Genomic DNA, 27,966 nt, shown 5'->3' with positions numbered 1-27,966 from the left:
GCTAGTGTACTGAGAGAAAATTAGCAATCTATGATGAAGCTGTCGTCTGCTACCAGTGATCAAGGCAATCCGGATTTGAGTGAGTCAAAATGGGCAGGACGAGAGCAGTTAACCAAAAAACAAAGTTTTTTGTGGTTGTTTTTTTTCTTCTGCATTTTAGGATCACGGATCCCTTAACCGCCAGGGTAGTCAGAGTACTGCTACCTGTATTGTCTTCTTCATTGTCTTCAGCCTGATGGCGCCCATTCCTTCCCAGGTCATTTTTCTGGGTAGGGGTTTGCTCCTCCACACAAGACAGATAGTATTGGTTTCCATGGTTACCAGCAGCTGAATCAGCCCCATTGTCTGACTCAGATGCAGCACCTTCACCATCTGGCCGCGGTTGTTTTCTGATGTAACGCATCATCCCGGACCTCGGCATTGACAGGCAGCGCCGTGTGACACTTCTAATATTACTGTATTTCCACCTGTACAACATAAAAGCTACAAGTCATGCTCTACGTACTGTACAATGTGATTCGCAGAAGTCTTTAGGATTTAGTATGCGTAATGTCACATGCTGTTGCCTGTCAATGCCGATGTTATCTTTAAAGAGCGGTATGACACTTTACACAGGAAAAACATCATGATGAAGGTGCTGCATCAGAATAAGATCAGGAGACGTCCCCTCCTACTGGTAACCATGAAAATCAGTAAAGTTATACTTGCCCAAGACACACCACAAGGAGTGGAGCTCCTACGACCCAGGTGGTTAAGGGATCCATAAACTGTAAACAAAAAAATATACAGAGTACACAATATAAAATACAGGTAAATTTAATAAATTGACAGGTAAGGAACCCTGGCAATCAGCTCCATTTAAACGACCGATATCGGATCTTGACCGCCATCTGTTGGTCAAAATATGGAATGGCTTTTAGCCGCGGCTGATAATGATAACAGCCGAAATTCACAAGTGTGCATTTCGGGGACACTGTACAAATAATTAGACTTTGATAATCTCCAAATACGATGAAGACGTTGAAATTCAGTATGCATTGCTGAGCTCATTTATATGATAGACTCGTCTTGGAGTGAAATAATAGACAATGATAATCACAGTGTGAAGTCCACCTCTTAAGAAAAGAGATAATATTGTAATATAATACGAAATAATTAGCTTTAAATCTATTTTATGGTTCCCAAAGTCCACAATGACGTTTTCTCACGTATGAGATTCAGGCTCCCTGATTGGCCAGTGCTTACCCGGAAATGAAGGTTGACGGTTGCTGATGGTAAAATGGTGAACTGGTAATCTACAACAGTAAATATAGCCCCGAATTTGTGTGGCGGACTGGAAAATTGCGTGGACAAGGTACATTATAATAACGTAACGCTGGTTATCATGTCTTGTAATGTCGTTACGGTAGCTTGCAAAATTGCTGCGTATTAGCACGGTTAGCAAGACTGGGCAGCGAGGAACCCGCATTCACTTGTTGCTCATTGTTTTAATCGTGGATCTCATGATTGTGCATGTGTTTTCAGTTTTCATTATAATATATATTGTAGCCCAAAGAATAACAAGCGTGCTCAACAGAGGTGTCAAACCCGCACTTACATAATGAAGTAGAACAGGAGAAAACTGTAACTTCAATATTAGTCCAACTTTTAGGGTACACAAATCACGTCTCCTCGTGTAAATTTGTTAAAAATGTTGAAATTGCATAATCAGACTATCATGTTCATATAATTTGTTAGTATGTGCATGTTACATGATGCTAGCGTATTAAGTCAGTGTGGAAAACAAAGTTTCTCAACTGGTGGGTCGTGGGCCTTTACATTGGCAAATTAATGCTAAAAAGAAGAATTGAGGGTCTTTTCATGAACTGTAGAATGCGATGGAAATTGAAATTGTCTTTGAAGCCCTTTGAAGCTTTTCTGTGTTGCTAGTGTTTTGAAAAAAAAAATGTGAACATAATACACTTTCTCTGGTTTCAACTGCACAATTATTTCATCAATGCATTTGAAAAGTCGACATTTTCTCTTCATCTGGGCCACAGCCTTTAATTGGGACGGGATGGTGGTTCCTGAAATAAGATCGGTTGGTAACTACTGCTATAAATAATGAATGCATTGACTTGTCTGATAGCTCGAGATGGATGGTGGTGAAGACATACGGATTAAAGCTTCCCCTTACTGCTGGCCAAGTCGGGATGGGGGAACCATTACTGGGTCCCGTCTGGCCCGACGCTGCAAGAAGACCCGAAGCCTGAGCACCTCCTCAGCTAGCAGCTCATCGGAATACAGGTAGGTTCCTTGCAAACTACGGCTGCATGGCTAACTGAAATGTAATCCATATTGCGATGTAACGTAGTGCATATGTGTAATCACAAGACACTGCTTTTTTTTCAAGGATTTGTAATTCCCCTTTGTTATTTGAGTTATTGAGCGATTGGCCAACCAGAATTGTCACAGTTCTGGTTCTAACATTGCCGGCCATTCAGGGGCGAGTTTTAATGGCGCGAGCCAATGAAGGCAAGGAAAATTTCGTTAGCAGATCATCACACACCCATGTGTGAGCCTTGTGTGAGCAGACAGAAACCCTAACAAAGCTACTCACAAGAGGGTGCTGATTACTTTAGTTTAAAGCAGTGATTTTCAACCACTGTGCCGCGGCACACTAGTGTGCCGTGAGAGATTGGCAGGTGTGCTGTGAGAAATTATCCAATGTCGTTTTTTAAAATGTCAACTTTTATCAAACATTTATGAATCTTTTTTTTCAAAAAATTATGTCATTGTCAAGTGTCTGTGCTGTAAAAACTGTGGGTATTATACATTATATTGTAATTAAACATACTGTTCAGTGTCATTTTACAACATTTTTGATTAGTGGTGTGCCGCGAAATTTTTCCAATGTAAAAAAACGTGCCCTGGCTTAAAAAAGGTTGAAAAACACTGGTTCAAAGCATGTCGCTAGTATAAACCCACGCATGCATAATAAGTGAGATAAAAAATGACTTCCATGGGTTGTTCTTCTTTAAAATATATTAAAACAAGTTTAAATCTTGTCATATTCCAGGTTTCCCTCATTATTTTTCCCAACTAACTTTCAATCCCACTCATGGAAGAGTGTATGTACTGGTAGGTTGCATGCAAGGGGTAAGTACTTACAAAAAAAATTAACCCCTTAACGTTCCTTTATAATATGCCTTAAATCCGAATCCAAAACGTACCCAAAGTAAATTATATGCTGTTCTTGAATCAATTGTAGAATATGGATGTTTTTGGTCTCTTAAAAGGAAAGACTAGTGTAGTTTTTTTCCCAAACTGAAGTAATGACTTCAAGTGTTAGTAACATTGAGTTGGAACACACAGAAGTAGAAGGTTTTTATTCTCACCTTTTTGCAATCAAATGCCTGCTGATGAGTGTAGCATGGGCATCTAAGCTGTATAACAGGTGAGACAATAGCTTGAAACCTTTCCTGGTACCTTGTCAATTTTAATTACAATCTGAAAAACTAAACCTTGTATTTTACACATTTTTCTAAGGGTAGGTCTAGATGTTTTCAAAAGTGTCCATTTGGAGACGACCAGTTCACAACACTAAAATTTTTGCAATCGTTGTATTTCACTTTGGCCAATTTTTGTACATTGTGAAAGAGGTGTAAATGTTTGGGTTCTCTTTCCAGAGGTTAATTAATGATCGTGAACACTTGCATGTGATGATCCAGGGTAAACCTTAGTTTCCATTTGTTCAGTCTGCTACCCTCTGGTAGGCGATACCGATCCATTGGAGCCCAAGCAAATAGTCTCAGAGACAGCTTCTTCCCAAAGCTGTCACAATACACTGAACTCGACTGCACCCATTTGTCATACCATGTAATTTGTAAATAACCAATATTTATAAATTATTGATGCTATCTCAGTTGCTGCCCATTGGGTTTTCATATTGTGTTGTTATTTTATGTATATAATATATATTACATCGTAAAATTCGGACTACAAGGCGCACCTGATTATAAGCCGCACCCAGTACATTTTTAATGGAAAAACATTTTTTTACATACATAAGCCGCACGATAATGCCGACAATTAATAAATCCTCCTTGATTGGACGTTGCTTCTTGAAATCAGTTCGTTTTGTCACATTTTCCGTTTACAAATAAACCGACCTGTAAAATGATTCTCAAGATTTTCCATGATGAGGGTCTGTTCATGCTAGTTTTATACATGCACTAAGTGCAAAGTTACATTGAACTTGCGTCTTCCCCAACACATATATTCCACCTGTCACACTCTTACCATTACTGCTCGGTCGCCCTTTGTGGCCATGAAAAAGAATTGATAAATTAGCTTGAGAAAAAGTCAGCTTATAGTCCAAATTTTACGGTGTGTGTGTGTTTTTTTTGATCACATTTTAATTGAATTACTTTTAAATTCCATGTAACGTCTTAAATTAATTGTCACTTTAAGTGCCAACTTTGCCACGACCCAGGGACAGTCAACAGTGGAGAAGGCTGTCCAGAGTTGCGTCCTCATTGGTGCCCTGACGACCCGTGTGTTTAAGGGATTCGTCAACGCTGATATGTGCACTATATGGGGCACCTTGAAATTTCATTGACACTTTGTGTAATGACAATAAAGGTGTTCTATTTTATTCTAAAAATGGATCCCAGGTTCCATTTACATACGTTAATTTTTGGCTCTGATTTGAATATACCCCCGGAAAACGGCATAAAAATTTGGAGAATTTCATTGGCTAACCAATGTGTCAATCATCATTCAAATCGGTTACTACTAGCCAAAGTTATTCGGAGGTGGGGCAGGTGATATCCGTTTAATCAAACAAGTGCGTATAGGTTAATATGGGCTATGGACGTGAAAAAACGCCTGCTAATGGTCGAGAGTGGTGTCAATCAAAAGGTCAGAGGCTAATGACCATATTGGAAATAATTTTACGAATCTGTTTGTTTTCAAACAGGAGTTTTGGAGCGAAACGAATGGAATACTACAAGGAAATTCCAACAGGGCAGAAATACTTTTAGGTGGATTTTTTTTAATCATATTGAAAGTTAACGAGCAAACGTGACAAAGCGTTACCTTTAGATAGTATTGATGCTTTTTTTTTCTAATTTGGATGGTTTCACGTCAGCCTCGATTCGAGCTATAAAAAACGATGTTGTTTAAAACATGTAACTTAAAAAACTAATAATGATTTCATATGTTCTAAGTCATTATTTTGGATTTTAGCAAATAAGTTTTATGTGTCATTAACGCACAATCTTTCTCTAATTCCTGGCGCCTCTGTGTTATATGTCAAAGTGTCCTTGGGCAAGACACTGGATCCCTAATACCCCCGATAAGTAGGTAGTTGCCTTGCATGGCTGACACTGCTATCGGTTAATTAGTGTATGTAAAAGGGAAAGTGTGAAGCACATTGTAAAGTGCTTTCGGAGGTCTTCATTGACTTGAAAAGCGCTATATGAATGCAGACTATTAGACCATTGTTACGGTATTTTCAAAACACTTGACAAAGGTTAGTTGCTACACCTTTGGACATTACATAAATTCCTGTGTAGTCATCAAGGCTCCAACATTTAGTCAACATTAATGTTGCAAGATAACCATCAACTTGCGTTAGCTACTATAATGGGGATTTTTTTTTCTGTGCCAGAAGTGAAACAGACTTTCTATTCCCAGGCGGTAAAACTCCACCCAAACGGTATAATTTTTGATGACGTGGTACTTGAAAGCAATCTTTGTAACGTTAACAATAGCCACACTCCTTCATCCGAGACACATGACAATATTACAGTGCAATGTTTTCAGCAGGTTGTTTTTCTCTCACGACATAAGTACATGGGGTGTTAAAATATTTGTACAATGAAAAATTTAGTTAAGGATATTTTAATTTTTGTATTAATTGTGGGCCTGCTTTTGTGGTCAAAGTGCTTACACTAGTCATTGTGTGAAAATTTGCGTACATTGCTAAAGTTAAGAGATCCAACTTGTGCTTACAAATCAGTACTTCACAGAACAGATTGTCTCAAAATCTTTGTAATTTATTTTGATGGATTTTACAGGTGAGCACGCCCACCTCCAAGTTCAGAGGTCCCTGTTTCAATTCCAGCTAATGGCCTCTTTCATGTACACCTCTCCCACATGAACATATCTTCATGATTCTTAGGCTGCGTGATGAACACAAGTCTGTTTTGCCATGATTTACTCCTTTAACTCATCCATTTATTTTGGTGTGTTTTGGGCCATTGGATCTGAATGACAAACATTTGCACTGTTAAGGACTAAAAGGCTTATTTGATGCAACCCTTACAGACAGTTCATTGCTACCATGATGAAGAATTTCTCTCATCTTCAGGGCAAATCGTTTGCTTGTTTTTCCCTGCTGTATATGAATTAACATTGGGCTTTTTGTGTTGCTTTCAGGAGGACCCAATCCCTACATGGACCAAGCCCTGTCACCACATTTGGCCCAAAGGCTTGCATGCTGCAGAATCCACAAGCAGTAATGTAAGTACAACAGGGCATTTTTTTGTACATTTGCATTCAGTTTTGATTTAAAAACTAAAACTTAAAGGTGAGGGTCGTCGTTTGAGGTGTCTTTAAAGAGTTGAAGGTAGAATTTTTTCCTATTAAGGATGTGTTATCAATGCCCAACTGATTTCAAAGAGTCTACATAAGTGGTTTCCACCGTGCCTATATGTTTTTATTTTTTAGCACTGCTGTACCAGGAAAAGCAAGACATTAGGAAGCAGGAAAGGGTGGGGAGCAGGGGGGTTTATTTCATGCTCGTTCTGTTTTTTTTTTCTTAGTGTAGCCTGAAAATAGTATAAGTAAGAAAAGGGCTGTTTCAAATATAGTCCAAATGGCAACCCCAACACCCCCAAAAAAGAATAAAAAAGAAGAGTTTATTAGTATTTGAAATGAGCTGACTGAGCCTGCGATCACAACTATTAGTCAGGAGATGGCAAAGAGTAGCAACATTTTTAAGTAGCGGACATCACCTCTAACTCGAATCTATGACGTAAAAAGAACCACATCCGATTTTCTTCAACAATCAAATCAAATTTCATTAAATAACATTTCAGCCAATAAATTTCCTCTCAAAGTGCTGTATAAAAACATTCAGAGTAAAATAAGACAATAAAAAACCCGTCCTACAACCCGAAACCCCTAATATACAGAGAGATGAAAGGGATTGGTTGTTTATTTTGGGGATTGAATTTTATCCATGCGTTCTTTAAGATTTTTAAGTTTACAATATGGTTAATATCTGAAATAAATGTGAAACACTAGGGGTGTAAGATAAGATGATTTACAAGAATACATTGAATTTGTTATATTTTTCTGTGATTGTGATGTTTTTCCTGTCCCTTACAATGGATTGACTTCTCCTAAATTCACATTTTTGGGGAAAGTGTTGCAAACCTCAACTTATCATAAAAAAGTCCCTATTGTTTTCTCCTCCATAGGGTGGTGCTCAAGGCATTACACAAGGATTTACAATCACCCATTTGAACGCACACGATAAACTCAACTGGGTCACATCTGGCGATGCCCACTTCAATATAGTTGCCTTGGCTGAAAATTCAACCTCAAAAGTTTTTCACACAGTAATTTAGTATGCCCTACCACTTGTAAACATTGGCATTGTAATAAACATAGCATTTGTGGAATGCAAGTTAAAATCCTATTTGTGAGACAGACAAGTTTGTTTTTAGATGAGTTGGAGTCGGCAAATATGAAACGTTCTGAGATAGAAAATGTCTTGCTTGAATTCCTCTTTGTTATTCAAATTAACATTCAGAGGAGTGACGTTCGTCAGGGACTTGTAGCTTTTAAAGAAGGTTGGTGTCGGGATTTCAAAGCGATAAAAGGGTTGGATGAGATAGCTTGCTGATTTTTCCTTTTACAACTACTTTTGTTGTGAAGATTTGCCTCTCCTTGTCTTATCATTCATTGATTCTAAATCATCTTATGATTTACAAGAATACATTGAATTTGTTTTTTCTGTGATTGTGATGTTTTTTTCTGTCCCTTACAAAGGATTGACTTCTCCTAAATTCACATTTTTGGGGGAAATGTTGCAAACCTCTACTTATCATAAAAAAGTCCCCAGTGTTTTCTCCTCCACAGGGTGGTGCTCAAGGCATTACACAAGGATTTACAATCACCCATTTGAACGCACACTATACTCAACTGGTCTTGTCTCGCGATGCCCACTTCTATATAGCTGCCTTGGCTGAAAAGTCAACCTCAAAAGTCTTTCACACAGTAATTTAGTATGCAGCACCACTTGTAAACATGGCATTGTAAAAAACATAGCATTTGTGGAATGCAAGTTAAAATCCAGATGGAGGGACGAAAGCATGACCTACTTAGATGCCGAGGTGCCTAACTTGTTTGGATGTTTGGGCATTTGGGTTTGGCCACGGTCCAAAAATGTTTGTGTGTTTGTTTGTTTTTTGCTATTCTTTCTTTTTTTATTTTCTTTGTTATTTTATTTGTTTGTCTTGCTGTCGGTCACCCCTCTTGAGGGATATGACCAAGGTAGATAGATGGATAGATAGAAGTTAAAATCCTATTTGTGAGACAGACAAGTTTGTTTTTAGATGAGTTGGAGCCGGCAAATATGATGCATTCTGCTATAGAAAATGTCTGGCTTGATTTCTTCTTTAGTTGTTATTCAAATGAACATTCAGAGGAGTGACCTTCGTCAGGGACTTTTAAAGAAGGTTGGTGTAAGGATTTCAAAGGGATGAAGGATTGAAGGAGACAGCTCGCTGATTTTTCCTTTTAACAACTACATTTGTTGTGAAGATTCGCCTCTTTCCTTGTCTTATCATTCAAGTCAAGTCATGTTTATTTGTATAGCCCTTTATCACAAAGAGTCTCAACGGGCTGCACAGACCACCGATTATTGCAAACCAAAGACTATCGTTACACCATACCCTGATCTAAAACCTACATGAGGGCAAGGAAAAACTCAAAAACCTCAAGATGAGGAAAATCAAGTAACCTTGAGAAGGGACTGCACATGAGGTATATGAGGAATAGAAGTGTGTTTTAAGCCTAGATTCTAATTTAGATTCTAAATTAGGGGTGCAACTAACACCAATTTAATAGTTGACAGGCAGCTGACTACTGAAACGATTAGTCAAATAATCAAATATTTTTTTTCTTTCTCTTAAATTCAGAATAAAGTTGATGTAATCTGTGTAGGACAATGTCATAGTCATTGGAACCTTATTATTTCTGAAAAAAAAAAAGTTTTTCCCTAGTATCAGTATTGTCACACGTTGTTGCATATCAATGCTAGGGTTTGGCTCATCTCTAAAGAGCGGGATGACGCTTTACACCGAAAAACAACAGCAACCGGATGAGTAAGGTGCTTTATCAGAGTCAGAACAGGAGGATTCTGTGGGGGAGCTAACCCCTAACTAAAAACAGCTTGGAGAGGGACTGGCACCGTCAGGCTGTACTTGCCCAAGACACCTAAGGAAGTGGTGGCCCGACGACCCTAGTGATTAAGGGAACTCGGCTTGTCGCGGTGTGGTGCGTATCGCGCCCGAAAGTACCCGCGCTGCGGGTTAGGTGCTCGCTCACGGAGGCGACCGAACGGCACCCGCGGTGCGGTGCAAGTCTTGCATTTGTCTCCGATCGTCCCGGGCAGACGTAAAATCGCCCAGCTGTACGACTCTTAGCGGTGGATCACTCGGCTCGTGCGTCGATGAAGAACGCATCTAGCTTGGAGAACGAATGTGATTTGCAGCTGCGATTGGCTGGCAAGCAGTTCAGGGTGTCCCCTGCCCACTGCCCGGAGATGGCTGGGATGGGCTCCAGTCCCCCCGCGACCCTAATAAGGATAGCGGTGCAGATAATGAGATGAGATTTTTTTATTTCTTTTTTGAAGGGGTGTCGCTACTTCGCAGATCTTCACTTTTTGCGGGTGGTTTTGGACCGGGTCTAAAAAATAATAATAATAAAAAAAAAAGTGACATTCCGGCATAACACTCAAGCTCTTTTCTTGCAAAATATACGCGTATAAAATTTACAATTTATGAGGCGAGTCACTCAGTTTTGTTCAACTATTTGACGGGCATTCTCTTTAAATATTGGTGCATCACCAAAGTACTGCCATAATACGCAAGGTCTACTTTACAAGTATTGTGTTTGCCTTATCCAGCCTAAAATACTTGATGTTGATGCTGTCATTTCTGTATTTCACTGCTCGAAACAGATATACTATTGCATACGAGTAATTCTTAGCAGAGATCATATTCATGTAAGATGTCTCACTCTGTTGAAAAACGTGTCTGTTGACAATGGAATTCATTGTCGACTATCATCGATTTTGGTCGTCAACATAAAAGTATACTTGGAGCCTTATTCTAATTCACATTTTTCCATTGTTTAGTTTGCAATGTTGCCTTTAACTTGTTACAAATACAAGTTTATTTATCTTAATACTTTAAGTTCTGCTAAAAGATTGTCTTCTGTCAAGAAAATGTTTTTCTCAATGTACAATAACAGATTTGTAATTGAAGGGAAAATCCGCTTTATTTTTTTGATGGTATAGGGAACACTTCCCTAATATTGTGTAAAGATAATTACATTTTAATTAGGGGGATTTTTTTCACTCGACAAATAATTGTCTTAATTGCATCATTATACTCGTCATTATACAGAATACACATTTTACATTGTGGCTAATGAGTCTTTATTCTCATAGTTAAAGAGAAAATTGATAACTCCCCTTGACTCTCTGTGGAATGGGTGTGGTTGTGATACTAACTAAAGGTAACCTCTTTTTTTCCTTTTTACTTTTCCACTTTGTGTAACAACATTCATCTTGAATGCCTTGACATCCTTCCCACACCCTGAAATGAATCTCAATTATGATCCTGTCATGAGCAGAATACACTTTATCCTTTTTTACCACATTGATTTTCTTTATGAGTAAGATTATGTGATATCACACAGCAGCAGGGAAGCATTACCCCACCTGTAGGTTTTTGTTTTTTTACAGTAGCTACCGTAAATTCCGGACTATAGAGCGCACCTGATTATAAGCCGCAACCACCACATTTCGAGAGGAAAGCCGATTTTGTACTTACACAAGCCACACCTGTATATAAGCCGCATGTGCCCACATTAAAAAAATGTAATACAAAATTTACCGAGACCAGACTTTAAGTCTCGCGATTGTAACTGAATATTTTTTTTGGTTTGAACAAATTTATTGACACTAAAAACAGAAAACAATCATGACAATCTCAACAGCAATTAAGCACATTCACAATATTATATTCCAATATTACGTTTTTAATATCCTTCATTAAAGTACACTGTCCAAAAATCACAGCCGACTAAATGAATGTAAAATGATACCGGTACTTAAGGTTTGATGCAGACCGGCAGAGTCCGGGTCCCGTTGAAAGTAATTTGAAAGTAATCCAAAGAAGAAAGTGTATATTTCCAAAGGTAAGGGTGGGAAAAATATATATCCACTATTGTCCGCCGTGTCCACAAACACTCACCTTTGCCGGTCCCCACTTCCCGTCGCCCCGCGTTTGTTACGCCCCTTCTTTTTAATTCGCCCGTCCAAAAAATATCAGAATAAGTGTCCAAAATAAATACAAATAAATACATTACAGAAATATACAGTTGCAAATACATATTATACATGGTTACACATATTTACAAAAAAAGACGGTACACTGAGAGAGTTTTCAAAGCTTTAATAATAATAATATAACTTTCATCCCAAACGTTTCCTGTGACAGGTAGCAACATGCTCGCAACACAGTAAACGGGTCTGTTAAAAAAACATACCGTACTTGTAAAAATCACGGTAAACCGTCCTCATCTTCCTCCTTACAACTGAAGCCATCAAAGTCGTCTTCCCCAGTGTCGGAAAGAAACAGTGTCATATAAACGTCGTCCCACGCTCCCGCAGCCTCACTCGCGCTGTCACTGTCGCTGGTTTCCCCTCCTCTCCGTCACGGCTTTTTGAAACCCGTTGGTGATGGTGGATTTTTTGATGCTGCCCCACGCTGTCAGGATCCACTGGCAGACTTGCGAAAAAGTTGCCTTTTGCATGCTGCCAGTTTTAGTAAAAGATTTCTCACCGCTAGTCAAGCTAAGAAGTTGCAGTCTTCCTCAGGGCATATATTCCACCGGTCTAAATCTTACCTTTTGTACTCGAGCGCCGCTGGCCGCCGTTAGGAAAATTACATAAATTGGCCGCATCACTGAATAAGCCGCAAGGTTGAAAGTTTGGAGAAAAAGTAGCGGCTTATAGTCCGGAATTTAGGTAAGTGGTATATTTGCCCCAGACACATGTTACAAAAAAATATTATTGGGATACTTACGTGACCCTCTTTTAAAAGGACTTATTCTTTTCGAACTCGACAATGCACAACCCCCTCCACTATCACAAGTGACGTAGAAAATCATCCTAATTGTTACACTGCCGCGGGCCAACCTCATCAAAATGTCATCGGGTTGCATGTTTATGGCACTGGCATTTTTTAGTAACACACCACGGTAGATTTTAAAACTGAAAGATCAGTCACAGCTCTTCTAAAATTGACAGTCTGGATGTTTGCGCCCACCCACCAACACATAAACAATTTTCCCTTGAGTTGTTTTCACAACAGTGCAAGACAGTCAACATTGTGTTTAGGTTTGCAATTTTGCATCATAAATGTCAAATATGTTGGAGGCACATGTTCCAGCTTGTATTAAAATTATGCAATTCACGTCAAATAACGGTGAAATGCTTATTTGTTGAACCTGAGTAACAAACTCCTAAAACACATTATCACATGATTACCGGTAAGTGTAGTTCAACTTTCTCTTGCAGGGAAGTGGTCTCACTATTTTCATGATAAAACCGAGCTTGAGGAATCACCATAAGGTTTTTGTCATTTCAGTTGTTTCGAAAGCCACTTGTTTTGAAAGATACTTGCATTAATTAACTTTTTTCTTGCGCTGTTTTTTCTCAATAAAGCAAATTATTATTGTGCATCAAGTCTTTGTTGACAAAGTATTGTCTTTAAAAATTTTCTGTGAAACACACTCTGGAGAAAAAAAGGTAATACTGTATTGTCTAGGCCTTTATTGGGAATGGGTGTGCTGAGCAGAGTCAGGTGGGTGTGGCTAAGAGGAAGCTTAAAACTGAAGCGAAGTTTATGTCGGCAGCAGAACACATGAGGAAGGTTAAGTGTTTAAGTCCTCGCTAGGACAAATATAGCTGTTGTGATTCGAGATCGTAAAGACTGTTAGCTGTCTCCTTCCGTGGACAGAAGCTTGTTTCTCGGCGTTGAGGATGTTTTGGGCGTCCTGACAGATGATCCTCCTTCAGCTTTGTCTGTTGCCTGTAGCTGCCTCAAACTTTGTCACATGTGTACAGCCATGAAGGTGTTAGTACTAGACTCGGCAGGCAGTAAGGAGAACAAAGTATGGAAATGGTGAGTGGACTAGATTAAATATCTTTGCTCTGATCGAAACTACTGGCTGGGTTGGAAAAAACATTCAAGCATATTGTAAAACGTCATTTAACCATGTACTGTGTGGTCATGTCTGACTTTAGGGCAAGTCTTGCGTGTGAAGCATGTTTGCTATCGAAAAAGTCATTTCATGTCACGGCAGATTTGGGACTTTTTTGTTTTATTTTGTGTTTTTTGTTTCTTAGTTCATATCAAATGTAATTGGGCGTTTTTTTTAACATAGATGGAGTTACTGAATTAAATATTGGGATCTGATCGCATTTTGACATGAGTTAAAATTAAAATAGTATTATTTCCAAGCAACTTGCAGTGCTGTTCTTCATTACTTTAGCGTTGTGATTTTTTTATATACCTTTATTTCTTAAGTATCTATAAATGTTATTGTTAAATTCTAATTTGTTTTGTAGGATTGTTCTTGAATCCAGATATATAATCTGGATTCTTATACTATAGTGATTTGTTTGTTTAAGTACTGATTTTATGACCATACATACCAGCAATTAAATACTTTGTATTGTAGAAATCAAGCTAATCATAATGTGTGTTTATTTTCTGGGATGTTCCTGGTTGAATATTACATTTATGCTATGTTGACTTAATCCAGATCCACAAATTGAATAGCATACAATAAATTAAGTCCTTTATACTAGAAGATCTTAAGCCCGAGCCCAGCCCAATCTCGACCCGAAACTCGGGTCGCGCCTAAAATGTCAATCATTACGTTCAGGCAGGGCCTGGCATCTCTCTAGCAGAGTTATTTTTTAATTTGTTTTTATTATCCAGTTATCTTTGTTCTTTGTTTCTTTTCTTTGTGGAGGATCCGCACGATGGATTATGTCTGCGTGCTTGGCGGCCCAAGAATGGGTCGAATCCAACACAATAAGAGAAACGAAGGACAATGAAGGTTGGATGATAAAAAAATTAAAAAGTAAGCGAAAGGAAAGCCCTCCAACACCCAAGTCCTCATTCAATTAAAATGAGTCCAATTCGGGTTTGCTTTAGGTTTGATCCCTCAAATTAAGATAATTTGTCGGGCTCGGCTGGGCCAGGCTTTGACACCTGCGGTGTGTGTATGTATGTATGTGTGTGTATGTATATATATATATATATATATAGATATAATGTGGTAAATGCATTTATATAGCGCTTTTATAGTCAATGAAAACCTCCCAAAGCGCTTTACAATGTGCTTCACACTTACCCATTCACACACACTCACACAGCTGTTCAAGGCGCCGACCTGCTTATTAGGGGCATTAGGGATTCAGTGTCTTGCCCAAGGACACATATAATCTCATCTCATCTCATTAGCTTCACCGCTTATCCTCAGTAGGGTCGCGGGGGGGCTGGAGCCCATCCCAGCAATCATCGGGCAGTGGGCAGGGGACACCCTGAACTGGTTGCCAGCCAATCGCAGGGCAAACGGGGACAGACAACTCACTCCCTCAGTCACACCTAGGGACAATTTGGACCGGCCAATTCACCTGAAATGCATGTTTTTTTTTGGAATGTGGGAGGAAACCAGAGTGCCCGGAGGAAACCCACGCAAGCACGGGGAGAACATACAAACTCCGCACAGGAAGTCTGGAGCTGGATTTGAACCCACGCAGGAGGTTCCCAAGACATGAACTGTGCCGCACATGCGCTAACCACTGCGCTGCCGTGCTGCCCCACACATATAATATATATAATATGTATATATATATATATATATATATATATATAGGGCGACAAAATCGATTAAAATTGATGATTAAAAGCCTTGTCAACGAATTAAATCATCGATTTGTTGTATCCCATGATTTATAAGCAACCAAAAATGTTAAATGAATACAAATTAAAGTGCAGACCATTTTGTTGTGATGCTGGGAATTGTAGTATCGCATTGGTCCGTGAGAGGGCTCCAAGACAGTTTTTATACCATAAAAAAAAATGTTCATTTTTTTTATATACACTACATTTTGAACATTGCATTTTTTACAAATAAAATTGACGTGAAAGTTTCAACTTTGTAGTGTTTTGACTGTTTCATCGTGAAACAAAGTTAACAATTTTCAAGGGAACAGACAGAATTCCAGAGGAAAATAATCAGAAAATAAGTAAAATAAATAAGGTAAAACGAAAAATAATAATAATGACATGTTCAACGCTACCCAAGGGGTAAATTCTTGAGCATATATCATTTTCATATTTTGAAACGCGGGTGTGTTTACATTTTTGATATATTTTTCTGTGGATAAAAAAAAATCGACACAAATTGAAATGTATTGCTTTTTCTTTTTTGTTTTGTATAAGTCTAAATTCAATATGATGTGTGGATAAGGTAGTATCTTACATATTTGCAGGTTTATTGCATACATTTCTATGCATTTATTTTTAAATTATCAAGTTAATAAACAAACACTCATAATTTTTTATTGTTTTATACCATAAAACATTTGCATCGTCTATCTGTCCAAAACTTCAATATTTGAATAAATAGGGAAGTTATAAATCCGATTAATTGAAAAAATTTGAGAAAATTTGATCAACAATATCTGTTCTTGCCATTAGCGATTGGGTGAAGCCCAGCATAGTATTTCCAGATTCTACTGCAGATCTTAAACGAACATCTAATAGGATAACAGCCACACAGTTCTGCTTGCATACGCCTTAGCAGCTTAAGTAGCCTTACATCAGCCTAAGAGCCCAGACTCTTGTGTTGTTAAAGGTTTTGTTTACATGTTTGCTAGGCACATTCAGGACCCTGCCACCCAGCGGCTGACGTGGAACACGCCTCCCAAGAGTGTCCTCGTCATCAAGAAGATCCGAGACGCCAACTTGCTTGAGCCCTTTAAGGAGCTCTGCATGTTTCTCACTGAGGTGTGGCAGATTAGTCACTGAATCTCTTGCTCAGGTATTCAATGGCTTGTCTTTTGTGTCTTTTGTTTGCGTTCTAGGTCAAAAACATGATCGTTTATGTGGAAAAGAAAGTTCTGGAGGACCCCGCTATTTCTGCCGACGTTAACTTTGGGACATTAATGAAGAAGTTCTGCACATTCAGAGAAGGTATGAAGACTTTTTGAGGGTGATGTTCACATCTAAAAGCAAATGGGAGATGCAAGCAGAGTTAGATGATCCCCCAAATGCATTTCGCTTTCGATAATTACACAAAACACCCAATAAAAACTTGTAAGATATAAATGCATTACAAATAACCTTTTCTCTCATTTGCCTTGTACATCAATACTTTTAACATTGATTTCAACAGTAATTGTGAAAGTAAGTGATTGATCAAGAAAGACAGAGGTCCTTTTTTCTAAACACAGTGGGTGATAAAATAATTTTATTTTTAACCATTTAACTTAATGCCAAAGCACTGCAACATCCAACTGTCCTACATATGATACAGTTGATTGAAGCTGCAGCTCCGCTTTTTCACTGTTTTATCATATGGAGTTGTACAAATGGGTCAAGGAGACTTCAGTGAAATATTTGGACTGAGGACATGTAAACTTTACTTGCTTTTGTAACATTGAAAAGTCAAACCCACGACTCAATAAATGTCTCATAGCAAGAGATAAAAAGTTGTATTTTTAGGGTGCGAGTGCATTTTACAAAACTTGAGACGAACAAGAGACATGCTCAGACTTTCCCTTAAAATGCCCATTCTTTCATCATGGATCCGACCAAAAACTCAGAGCCAACCCTGCCTTGTTGTGGCCTTTCACAAAGTTGGCGCTTTATTTAAATGTGCTTGTGGATTATTCAGAGTACTTCACACAAGGATTGCCAGATCCCGTTTCACGATTGTAAGTGTGTTGGCCAGTTAAAGTAAAAAAAGGAAAAACAATCCGAGTTGCCTTATGATTTAAGGAGTAAATATCTGACTGCTCTGCCAACTGCAGTGTGTCAAATTGGATTCAAAACTTCTGCTTCTGACTACCAAATTATTCTTTAACATTTTAGATGATTTAATTTTACTTAAACATCATGGTACTTTGAGGCATTATGGCCAAAGATAAAATTTCACACATTGCAAAAAATGTTACTGGCCTCTAGTTGTTCTCCATCCACTTCTTTCACTTCCTTTTTTGTTTGGCATATCATTTAAGTCAATTATCACTACCTTGTTTCGATTGCAACTAAAGATGGTTTCACTGGCATTAATGCATGCCTACAGATACTACTACTACTGCTTCTTTTTCTTCATCTCATTCTTCCACTTCTTCTATCTTTTCCCCTTCTCCATTCCCTCCTCCACAGGTTTTAGCCGTTGGTAAATACTTTTAGTGCATTACCGCCTGTAACTGGCAGTGGCAGTAATGCACAGAAAGTCAACATCGCAGATACTGCTAGGCTAATGGTGAGACAGCTTTTGTTGAATGACAACCAGTAGAAAGGATATTGCCTGTGCAGAGTTCTGTCTGCCATTTGGTCATGAACTTTTTCCACGTTGCTTGGCACACAATGTGTTACATGACTTGCTAGTACTTGCTGAAATAGAGCATGAAGAAAAACACATTTTACTCAATGACTAAGCTTCAGCCCCTTCCAATTTCTTTTGCTGGCAACTTTGGCTTAACAAGCTATCAAGTTTGACTGCGTTACGTTATGTAAGCCTTGTGTTAATAAACCCTTCCTTTTGTAATAAAGTAATTCAGAATGGCATGAAAATCTCAGAAATATCGAAAGGGTAACCTGTTGTTAGACCTCCTGATGGTCGACACCACGTTTAAGATGAAAATGGTATACCGTTGTGTTTCATAGATCTTGATGACATCTCCAACCGTGTGGACTTTATTATCTGTCTTGGTGGAGATGGAACTTTGCTCTATGCATCCTCCCTTTTTCAGGTACGAGGCTTACTTCTGCATAATAGTGCTATTAATACAAGTATGTATCGTCAAGCTCATTCGGATTCTCTACTTTTTTTTTTGTTATTGAAGCGGGCCAATGCACCCTTAAAATAACCTCCATGTATGGTTGTGATGCAGGAGAGTGTTCCACCAGTGATGGCCTTCCATCTCGGCTCTCTGGGCTTCCTGACACCTTTCAAGTTTGACACCTACCAGTCTCAGGTCACCCAAATTATTGAAGGTATTTTATGGTCTTTGAACTTTTGTAGTCTGTCACAAGTGGATGATTTATTTCTTAAATTAATTGCAACTGTTTTTAGGTAATGCAGCCATAGTCTTACGAAGTCGCTTGAAAGTGCGTGTACAACGGGAGAGGGAGAAGGGAATCATTCTCACCAATGGTGAAGTGGACAATAGCCACCTAGCCACAAACTATCAGGTAATTTCTGCATTGTCCATAACACTCTTTGTTCAAAAACCTGTCATTCTTGTGTACCACTATTCACTACAGAAGCTTAACTTTTTTACAAAACACTAAAAAGCTGCTCGAGCAGGTGTATCTTGTGACTGCAGCATAAAGAGTTAGGACTGACAAGAAAGTTCAGTCAGGTTTTTAACATGAAGATGAGGTGAAGTCGGTCCGCTCGTAGGGATGGATCATTTGGTGATTAGATTCCACTGAAGCAAGAGATTACAACATTATCCTGAGATTTGACAGATCGTTGTGTTATAATTTGTTATCCTTCTTTCCATTTTAAATTGCACAATATGTAAGAGAGCTCGATGAATTTAAAAGGATCTGTAATTTATGAAAAATTTGTGACCTCCATTTACTAGAGAAGCAGTGGACACTTAATGAGTGAATTCAGTCTGTGTTCAGATGAGATTTTAAATATCGATGAACGATAATAGTTTTTTATGCTATTTTAAATGCTTCAAACCTGTAAGTATAATACAAAAACACGCAAAGCGGGATTGTTTTTACTATTTAAGAATGTAATAGTATGTAAATTGTCCATATTCAGGCATACAAGCTTTCCACTTGAAAGCGATAAAAAGTTTGATTATTTAATGAAATAGTTTTGGTATTAACTATTACTACTACATTTAGAAAATAAGAATGCAGTTCTACTTTGACACAATTGTCTATTGCAGGCCCTCAGTGTACTCTTAAACGGTGTGTTGTACTATTTTGTATTTCCAAGCAGGAAGCATATAACGATGGGGTCACCAACCTTTTTGAAGCAGAGAGGTACTTTTTTCTTCCTATTTAGTGCAAAGGGCTACCAAGTTAACGTGCATTTCTAAACTAACAAATGGTCATGCTGTTATTATGCCGTTACTATGTTAGTATAATGGTATTCACAGATCCCTTGACGGCAAGGGTTGTCGCGGCACTACTCACTGTGGTGTGTGCTGGGCAAATACCGCCTGGCAGGGCGGATCCCTCTCCAGGATTATGTTATTATCATATTATTAGGTTATTACCATGTTGTAATTTTTAGAAGCAAAGTTCAAATAGGCTATAATAGGTTAGAAAATCAAATTTCCTATAACCAATCACTACTCAAGTGTTACTAGGATGCTACCTGATGCCCGCGTGAACGATGTTGGTGACCCCTGATTTTTAGAAAACAGTATAGTGTCATGAATCCACATTTAGTGGCGGCCACACTCAACTCTTGATTATTTACAGTTTTAGTCGGGCACAGACTCGGTGTGTCATGGCATGCTGGCCCTTTTCATGCTTCAGGTTCTGAATGAGGTGGTTGTGGACCGAGGCCCTTCCTCCTACCTGTCCAATGTGGACCTCTTCCTAGACGGACACCTCATCACCACAGTGCAGGGAGACGGTTAGCAAATGTCTTTTATATTCCACGCAGAGCCCAGCCTTCATTTATACGCGTTTGCCCACTTGGCAAGGTTGTGTTTCCCTGACGACACAAAACCTGCTTTTGATGTAGGTGTGTCTATTATCTTGAGACAATACTATGTCAAAACACTTGAGCTGCAACATTTCAGTATCCCTGCAGTTAACATGGTAAACAGGATAATTATGCAATCTTGCTAGTTCATTTTTTACAAAACAGAAACTTTAAATCTCGCAGCATGTAATTACACTGTGTATCATTTGTTTTGAAAACTTTGTGAAAAATCTGAGGAATGTTCATTATGGGGTTAGATTTAGATGATGAAAATACTGAATCCAAGTATTTCAGGTCATACACAACATGCTTTAACAACATGATGAATGTTTTCAAATCAATCTAAATCAAATGATTTATTTAAATGTTGATTTTCTTTCATAAGCCATAATATATGTCCTTGACATTTCAAGCTGCGTTACGATCTGAGTTTTTGAACTGCAGACTTATTAAGCAACACTTGATTGGAAATGAGCGTTCCTGTCACCACAGTATAGCTCGATCTAACAAGCAAACCACAGCCCGGTATTGTGCCACAGGGAACATACAGATCATCTTGCATACATAGACAAGTCCTATAATTATGTTACAGAATCCTAAAAAGGGTCTGAGTAGGTATAAGAAAGTTTGTTTTGTACGGTCTTGTAATTTATACCAGAATTTAGTTTATTGTGGTTGTTGAGAAGATACAATGCACGCGTTGAAGGGAACTAAAAACAAAATGCAATGGAAAAAAACGCTCTTCTTGTGGAAAATACAAACAAGATGATAAAAACAAAAAAATATATAATTCTAAAGTCTTTCATTTATCTTCGATTACAGCTGCGACTGACTATTTTAAACGTCGACTAGTCACAGACTGATGAAATGATTAGTCGGATAATATTCAAATGAATAAAACAAATATAATGTGCATTTTGCGAAGTAAATTCAGTGGTCAACTGCAAAGTCTGTTACAAAACAACTTAACGATTCTAAAAAGTTAAAAATCAAACTGTCTTAACAACTGACCTATGTCGTTTTTAACTGATTAACAACTGACGTTTGTTTTTCTACTCCATGCGTTCAATTTCAATTTCGTTTTTTTTGGCACAAAGCTTAAGCTTTCCATACAATGTACAATACATGTTATCAAAACCGTAATGGCTGGAATGATACTTGAATCTTATCGAGGGGAGTCAGAATCTGTTTTGTTCAACTGTTCGATGTGCTTTGTCTTTAAATATTCATGCATCACCGAGTTACAGCCATGATACACAAGGTCTGCTTTGCAAGAAGTCTTTTTATTTACTGCACCCAGGCTTAAAATGCTCCTAAACTTAAGAAGTTTTAACATAGCTGATCTTGACGCTGTCATTTTTGTATGTTATCGGACGAGACAGAAGCTATTGCACATGAGCGATTCTCAGCAGAAATTGTAATTATGTAAGATGCCTCATGCTGCTGAAAAATGTGTCTGGCGACAATAGTCGACAATGGAATTACGGTAATTGTCAACTACATTTACTCGACTAATCCTTGCAGCTCTTCCTCGATGTGCCTTCCCTCATCCTCCTTGGAACTGATCCAAATTCCTTCCTTGTTCCCACAGGTGTTATTGTGTCCACACCTACTGGGAGTACAGCGTATGCGGTTGCCGCGGGGGCTTCCATGATACACCCCAACGTGCCAGCTATCATGATCACTCCCATTTGCCCTCACTCCCTCTCTTTCAGACCCATTGTAGTGCCGGCTGGAGTGGAGTTGAAGGTACATGACAATTAATTTTTCACATTTTGAATGGACTTGAAAACACCTTTTTAAAATGAATACAAAACAGCATGCTAAAAACTAGTGAAAGAAAAAATACTGTATTTTGTTCGGGCGCACGTAAAAACCTGAAACTAGTTAGAAATTCAAAAGTGCACCTTAAAACCCGGTGGGCATTGTATACTGCAGAATGGGATGGATAAGATTAGAGATGCATGCAGTAATTATCGAGGTATATTATTATGTTACTGTAAAATTCGGCCTATAAGCCGCGACGTTTTTCCCAAGCCTTAAACCTCGTGGCTTGTGCAATGCAGCAAAGGTAAGAGTGATACACGTGGAATATATGTGTTGAGAGGGACACTAGTTTAATGTAACTTTGGTCTTTGTGCATGAATAAAGTTAGCATGAAAACACCCTCATCATAGGGGAGCGCGAACTACGGTTTTGGGAATAATTTTACGTGTCTGTTTTTTTTTTTCAAACGGAAATAATGTGGTGAAACAAACGAGCTACAAGAAGCAACATCCAACGAAGCAGAATTGTTTTAGGCAGATTTGGATACATGTGTGTTTTAGAGTAAATATTTTACACGGTTGGATTCTATGGATTGTTCTTGATATAACAAAGCCATTTTCGCGGACATTCAATGAAATTGAAGTCTGCCAGTGGACGTATTGGTTAGTTACCTCGGCTCTATAGTTTTCGGGTATCTTGTTTCAGACTGATAGTGATATTTCTCTGATGAGTATATTTTGAAATGGTCCAGCGGCCCATCAGAACCTTAAGGGTGGTTAAGGTACCGTGTATTATTAAAACTCTTTCTGTATACCGTCTTTCTTTGTTAATATCTCATCTTTTCAATGTGGGCACAAGTGGCACACAGTCAGGTGCGGCTTATGTATGTACAAAATGTTTTTTCTTTTAAAAATGTACTTTGTGCAGCTTATAATCAGGTGCGCCTTATAGTCTGAATTCTATGATAGATTTTATGGTATATTACTGTAGTTGTGCAATGATTGATCAATTGATTACCTTGCTGACCATGATTGCAAAATAATGAATGTAATGGGATTCAAACCCGAGTCGTAGCAATGAGATTGCCAGACCATTAGTGGTACAAATGACTTATGAAAATGCATTAGATCTTTTTTTATTCACCAACAAATGGAGAAAACATTAAGTCTTTCAACAAAATTCTATACCAGCTCTTTTATCGACATATACACATTATAACACAAAAAACACTCTTTTACATTTGTAAATATCAGTTTTATGTTCATGACATTGTAAAATGTATCAGAGTACATCTCATCATCCCGAATGACAGGTTTTTGAACACATTCTTTAGTGAGTTTGACCTAGATTCCTTAGTATGTATTAATGACACACCGACGCTAACACGCTACGATACTTTCTACATGGTAGTACATGTCAAAAAATGTTTGTCAAAGAGGTTTCTTATTCCTCTTAGCCAACTGAAATGTTTTCAAGATTATTCCATGATTTAGGGCTACACAAATACAGTAATCATGACTTTGTGTACTGTAGATATTTACTATCAATTTATTGGCAAACTTAATTTGTAGATGTGCAACTAATGGGTGATTTGACCTTGAATAGATTATCAAAATAATTGCCAAATATAACTAAACCTGGGATGGCACAGCGGCAGCTGTGTGGTTGGCTCCATGGTGCGGAGGTTAAGGGTTCAAGTCCAGCTACTGCAGCCTTTTCGTGTGTATTGATTTAAATGAATAAGCAAAAATACGTTAACTGTAATATAAGTGCATTTTTTCAAACACTACTAGGTTGAAATATATGCTATTATTTAATAAAAGACGTGTCAAGTCAAGTCATTTTTATTTGTATAGCCCTAAATCACGAAGAGTCTCAAAGGGCTTCACAGATTATTACACTATACGCGTCTCACCTGTCTTTAGCTGACATGGAAACCCGAAAAAAAAAAACACAAACCTTGCGAAAGGCAGATTTAAAAAGAGAGAGAGAGAAGAAAAATTGTGCGGTTTTCATCTCTGTAGGTTGTTTTCTTTCTTGTGCTTTTTAGCACTTGTTTTTGTTTCTATTTGTTAGTGTAGCATGAAAATTGTGAAAGTAAGAAAATGCCCGTTTTTAGGAGAGTCCAAATGCTAACACAAACCCCAAGAAAGATGAAAACTGAAGAGTTTATTCTCGCGTGTCTTGGTAATGCACATACTTGCACGCACATCATAAGAAGCTTGGCAGAGGCTGCAATGGTGACACAAGTCAGAAGATGGCACCCGTGAGTAAAAAAGATTCCTGAACAGGCTTTCATACAGGTTCTTCAAATCTTTTAAAAAGCTTGAATTTAATGTTTTAAAGTTTGAAAAGTGCTTAATTTTTGGGTGAAGTGCTCGTCAGTTTTTCAAAATGTTGTCATTTTTTTGGGCAGTCCGACTCGATTGTAGAGGTAAATTCAGGGCTTAAAAAAACCAAGCCTGACCCAATCCAGCCCACGGATATTATTGCCCAACCTAGCCTGAACCTGACCAATTAACTAGATTTGAGGGACCGAGCCCGAAGCAAACAAATTTTTATATTTTGTTTGTGAGAAGGAGAAAAGGTGAATTTTGAAAAACTATTTTCAGTTGTTGCCCATTTAGAATGAAACCATTTCACAATTTGCATGAATTATTTTAGAAGTACCTCAACTATTTTCGTTTTTGATAAAAATCCTAGCCCTATTAAAAAAAAAGCACATGTATTTGCAATTTTTGTGTTTCGGTAGATCATGCTATCCCAAGATGCCAGAAATACTGCGTGGGTGTCGTTTGACGGGAGACGCCGGCAGGAGATCGGTCACGGAGACAGGTCGGTCCCTCACTGTGAAATTGATAGTTATAGTGTCCCGTCACATGCATCCCTGAATGTAAACAGTCGGCTATTTATGATGTTTGATGTTGCCACGGGTCTACACCAATTTTGGTCGATGTTCAAATCAAAGAGGAATTATGGGTCGTTGTTTTTTGTGCCTTAATCGTTTGTTTCTAAGTACTGTTATCTGGTGAGTGGAGGCCAGAGCGAGAACCTCACTTGCAATGTGCTCTTTGGAGATGGTTGGCGTGTGCCATAAACCCTAGGCCGGCAGTTACCAAATGTTTTGATTTGCGGCGTTATTGGTTTGAAAAAATTGGACAAGGGCCATGCCGCAAAAAAAATGGACAATCTTAAATACGATATTTTGGAAATACATTAGGAAAAAAGATAATTTAAGCTAATTATTTTTTTCAAATTGGCACTTACAGGTTGTGTTTCATTGTCCATTTCTTTATAAAAGGGACCATTTCATCTAACTGGTTTTGAAACACATAATTTACAAGTAAATACATGAATTATCAAAAAAAATGTTTTATTAAGAGTAATAGCAAAGCAGCTTTATTTTTTAACCACTAAATTTGATCATTTGATTTGAAAAACTACTACTTCAGGAGTGTTAAACTGGCTGAAATTGAATATTTTGATCAAAATGTTTTTAAAAAGCATATACAGAAGAATGTAGCCAGCTATTTGAATGGTGGCCATGGGCACGATGAAATACATCGTTTTTATGGTAGTACACAGGGAGTGCATATTGCCTTTAACAAATACTTGTATTTTAAACCAAATGACATCTAAACAGGCGTTTTCACACATTTCTCTGTTTGCAATGGAAGTCCATAAATACCGCTACAATTGGTGGAGTGGCGCGTATCTTTGGCAACATCCTGTGGCGATATTAGGCTGCAGGTCATTGTTGTACTAAAAGCAGCTTGTTTAATTTCTTACTCATCTTAGCGTTGTCTTGCGAACCGGATTAAATCTTTTAGCGGGCCTGATATGGCCCATGGGCCGTACTTTGGGCTCCGCAGAGTGTCGCTGTGCGGGAGAGACAGAGAATCCATCGCACCAATTGTTCAGAATTTACAGATTCGTGGATGATAAACACTTGTTCACTTAGGAAGTCACAGAACAATCCAACATGGATTTCAATAACATTTTGTCACTGCCGTAAACAAGCAGTAGTGCTCATTCTCCAAGCGGTAGTTACATCTAGTGGTGGTTAAAAATACCTACATTATCCTTCACTTCAGGAAGGATAAATAAATGAAAATTCTGGAGGGTGAAACATGGCCCGATCTGAAACCGAATTAAATAATTGACATTTTAGGCCCGAGTCGGGGTTTCAGGCTCTAGGCCTAATATCTTACCTCTAGTGGAGGATTTCGTATCAATTATGTACATCATATACAAAAACTTTAAGATGGTCTTTCCTGGTGTTACATTGTAATAGGAAGAACTTCCTGCAACTGAAAATGTAAGCTACAGTACATATTATGGTCCTGTTACTCTTACCCAACGTCTTTATGGGGAGAGATCTGTCACAAAAAACAATATATTCACGATTTACTCAACATATAAAAACCACATGTCTTGGTAATTCCACAAGCAAGATTAAAAATGCTTTATTTAAATCGCAGATATTTGTGGCGCTTCAAAAAATACATGATTCACACTGAATTTCTTCCTTAATGGTACTGGGAGAATTTGGAAAATTGGCTTTGAATGTCCGTAAAAGTGATTGCCTTTGGCCATGATAAAGGTGCATGAACCCTAAATATTATCTTGTGTTTAGCCTGAGTCATAGTTTTGAAAAGGAGTGTCGCTTCTGCAACATCAGTCAGCTGCCCTCCGCTTTGTTTTGTTAACTAATCGTAGAAATCCCCACGTTGCCCAATTATGAAGTCCTAAAGCGTTGCATGACGTCGCTTCTAATTTGCTTTTTTTCTTCTCCAGTATTTCCATCACCACTTCCTGCTTCCCAGTTCCTTGTATCTGCTTCCGTAACCCGGTCAACGACTGGTTCGAGAGCCTGGCTCAGTGTTTACACTGGAACGTCAGGAAAAAGCAGAACTACCTCAGCTCGGAAGACGAGGAGTTCTGACACTCTGGTCTTTGTTTACCTGTCACCTTGCTTTCTTAAACTTTCTCTTTTTTTAACAGTAGGTAGGTGTACAGCGCCATTGAATAACTCTGAATATGAGACCAGCACCTGTTTTGTATCACGTTGAAACGGAACAACTAAGGTTTTACAAATGCACGGGTGTGAAATGGACTGATTTGCTCTCTGTTGACACGGGAATATTCATTTTTTTCTTTGTGAGTCTCGAGGTGCCGAAAATCAGATTAAGGTATGTTCTTGTTTTAACGAGCGCAATTTTAAAGATTATTATTTATATCGATACTCAAAACAGATGTTTTCTGATCGTTTTACTCTTTCTTTTTTAACCTACTACTTTGTTAAAAACAATACATTCTTTCTTATTTGAAAGTGAGAATCTTGCACTTTAGTGGCCAAATCTTATGTCGTCACATCTTTCTCGGTCTGATGTGTGAGGACATGAGCCAACAATGCGGAATGTGCCTTATTTGATATTAACACTGGAATGTGTAAAAATACCGGGTTTATATTGTGACGATTTTTGTAAAAGCAAAAATACCCAATCACTTAGTAATCTATTTTCACCTTAGCATACAGTCCACATGCATACGTAGTTGTTTTCTGCATACGTCACAATCAGCCTATTTTTAAGATAAATTCAGTCTGTTTTTGTAGACTTATAAGCCATAATGAAAGCAGCCGAGTGGCCTGACTTGAAGTCTTGTCTACCCGAAAACGTTCTGTGCGAGTTTTGCAATGGAATGAAGAAAAAGAAAAGAGGACCAACTGAGCTTACAAACTCAGAAGTACGTTCATTTGATTATGTATATATATATATATATATATATATATATATATATATATATATATATATATATATAATGAGTTGCTGTAATGAAATGTATTTTTTTAAATGTTTTTCTTTTTTAAATGAACCTGTTTACAATGTTTCAAGGGGGAAAATAAATCTGTTTGGTACCATT

At 38.1% G+C, this 27,966-nt stretch overlaps 1 protein-coding gene across 2 annotated transcripts; it reads left to right on the top strand.

Moving 5' to 3' along the window:
• Positions 1-1,222: 1,222 nt before the first annotated feature.
• Positions 1,223-27,966, top strand: nadka (NAD kinase a). Of its 2 annotated transcripts, XM_088331676.1 has the most exons (12): positions 1,223-1,354; positions 2,129-2,286; positions 6,424-6,507; positions 16,244-16,373; positions 16,451-16,559; positions 18,261-18,346; positions 18,488-18,590; positions 18,670-18,788; positions 20,103-20,202; positions 21,866-22,023; positions 24,794-24,876; positions 26,839-27,966. In XM_088331676.1, the coding sequence occupies exons 2-12, from the start codon at positions 2,135-2,137 to the stop codon at positions 26,984-26,986; spliced, it is 1,272 nt and encodes a 423-aa protein (XP_088187802.1). In that variant the 5' UTR covers positions 1,223-1,354; positions 2,129-2,134; the 3' UTR covers positions 26,987-27,966. The 2 variants fall into 2 exon arrangements, with proteins under 2 accessions (XP_088187802.1, XP_088187803.1); XM_088331677.1 differs by lacking the exons at positions 1,223-1,354; positions 2,129-2,286; positions 6,424-6,507 and adding an exon at positions 13,196-13,472.

Source organism: Urocampus carinirostris, chromosome 3 (assembly GCF_059441175.1).
Source record: "Urocampus carinirostris isolate Australia breed hairy pipefish chromosome 3, RoL_Ucar_1.0, whole genome shotgun sequence".
Classification (NCBI taxonomy): Eukaryota; Metazoa; Chordata; class Actinopteri; order Syngnathiformes; family Syngnathidae; genus Urocampus; species Urocampus carinirostris.
The sequence above is the reverse complement of the archived record's forward strand: the minus strand, read 5'-3'. Positions and strand labels throughout refer to the sequence as shown.

What these genes read in the sequence shown, in the direction of transcription:
- nadka (XM_088331676.1), top strand. Translation starts at nt 2,135, where the DNA reads ATGGATGGTGGTGAAGACATACGGATTAAAGCTTCCCCTTACTGCTGG. An exon ending in TCTGCATGTTTCTCACTGAG is followed by an intron (nt 16,374 to 16,450) that starts GTGTGGCAGATT and finishes TTTGCGTTCTAG; the next exon opens with GTCAAAAACATGATCGTTTA. An exon ending in CGGCTGGAGTGGAGTTGAAG is followed by an intron (nt 22,024 to 24,793) that starts GTACATGACAAT and finishes GTGTTTCGGTAG; the next exon opens with ATCATGCTATCCCAAGATGC.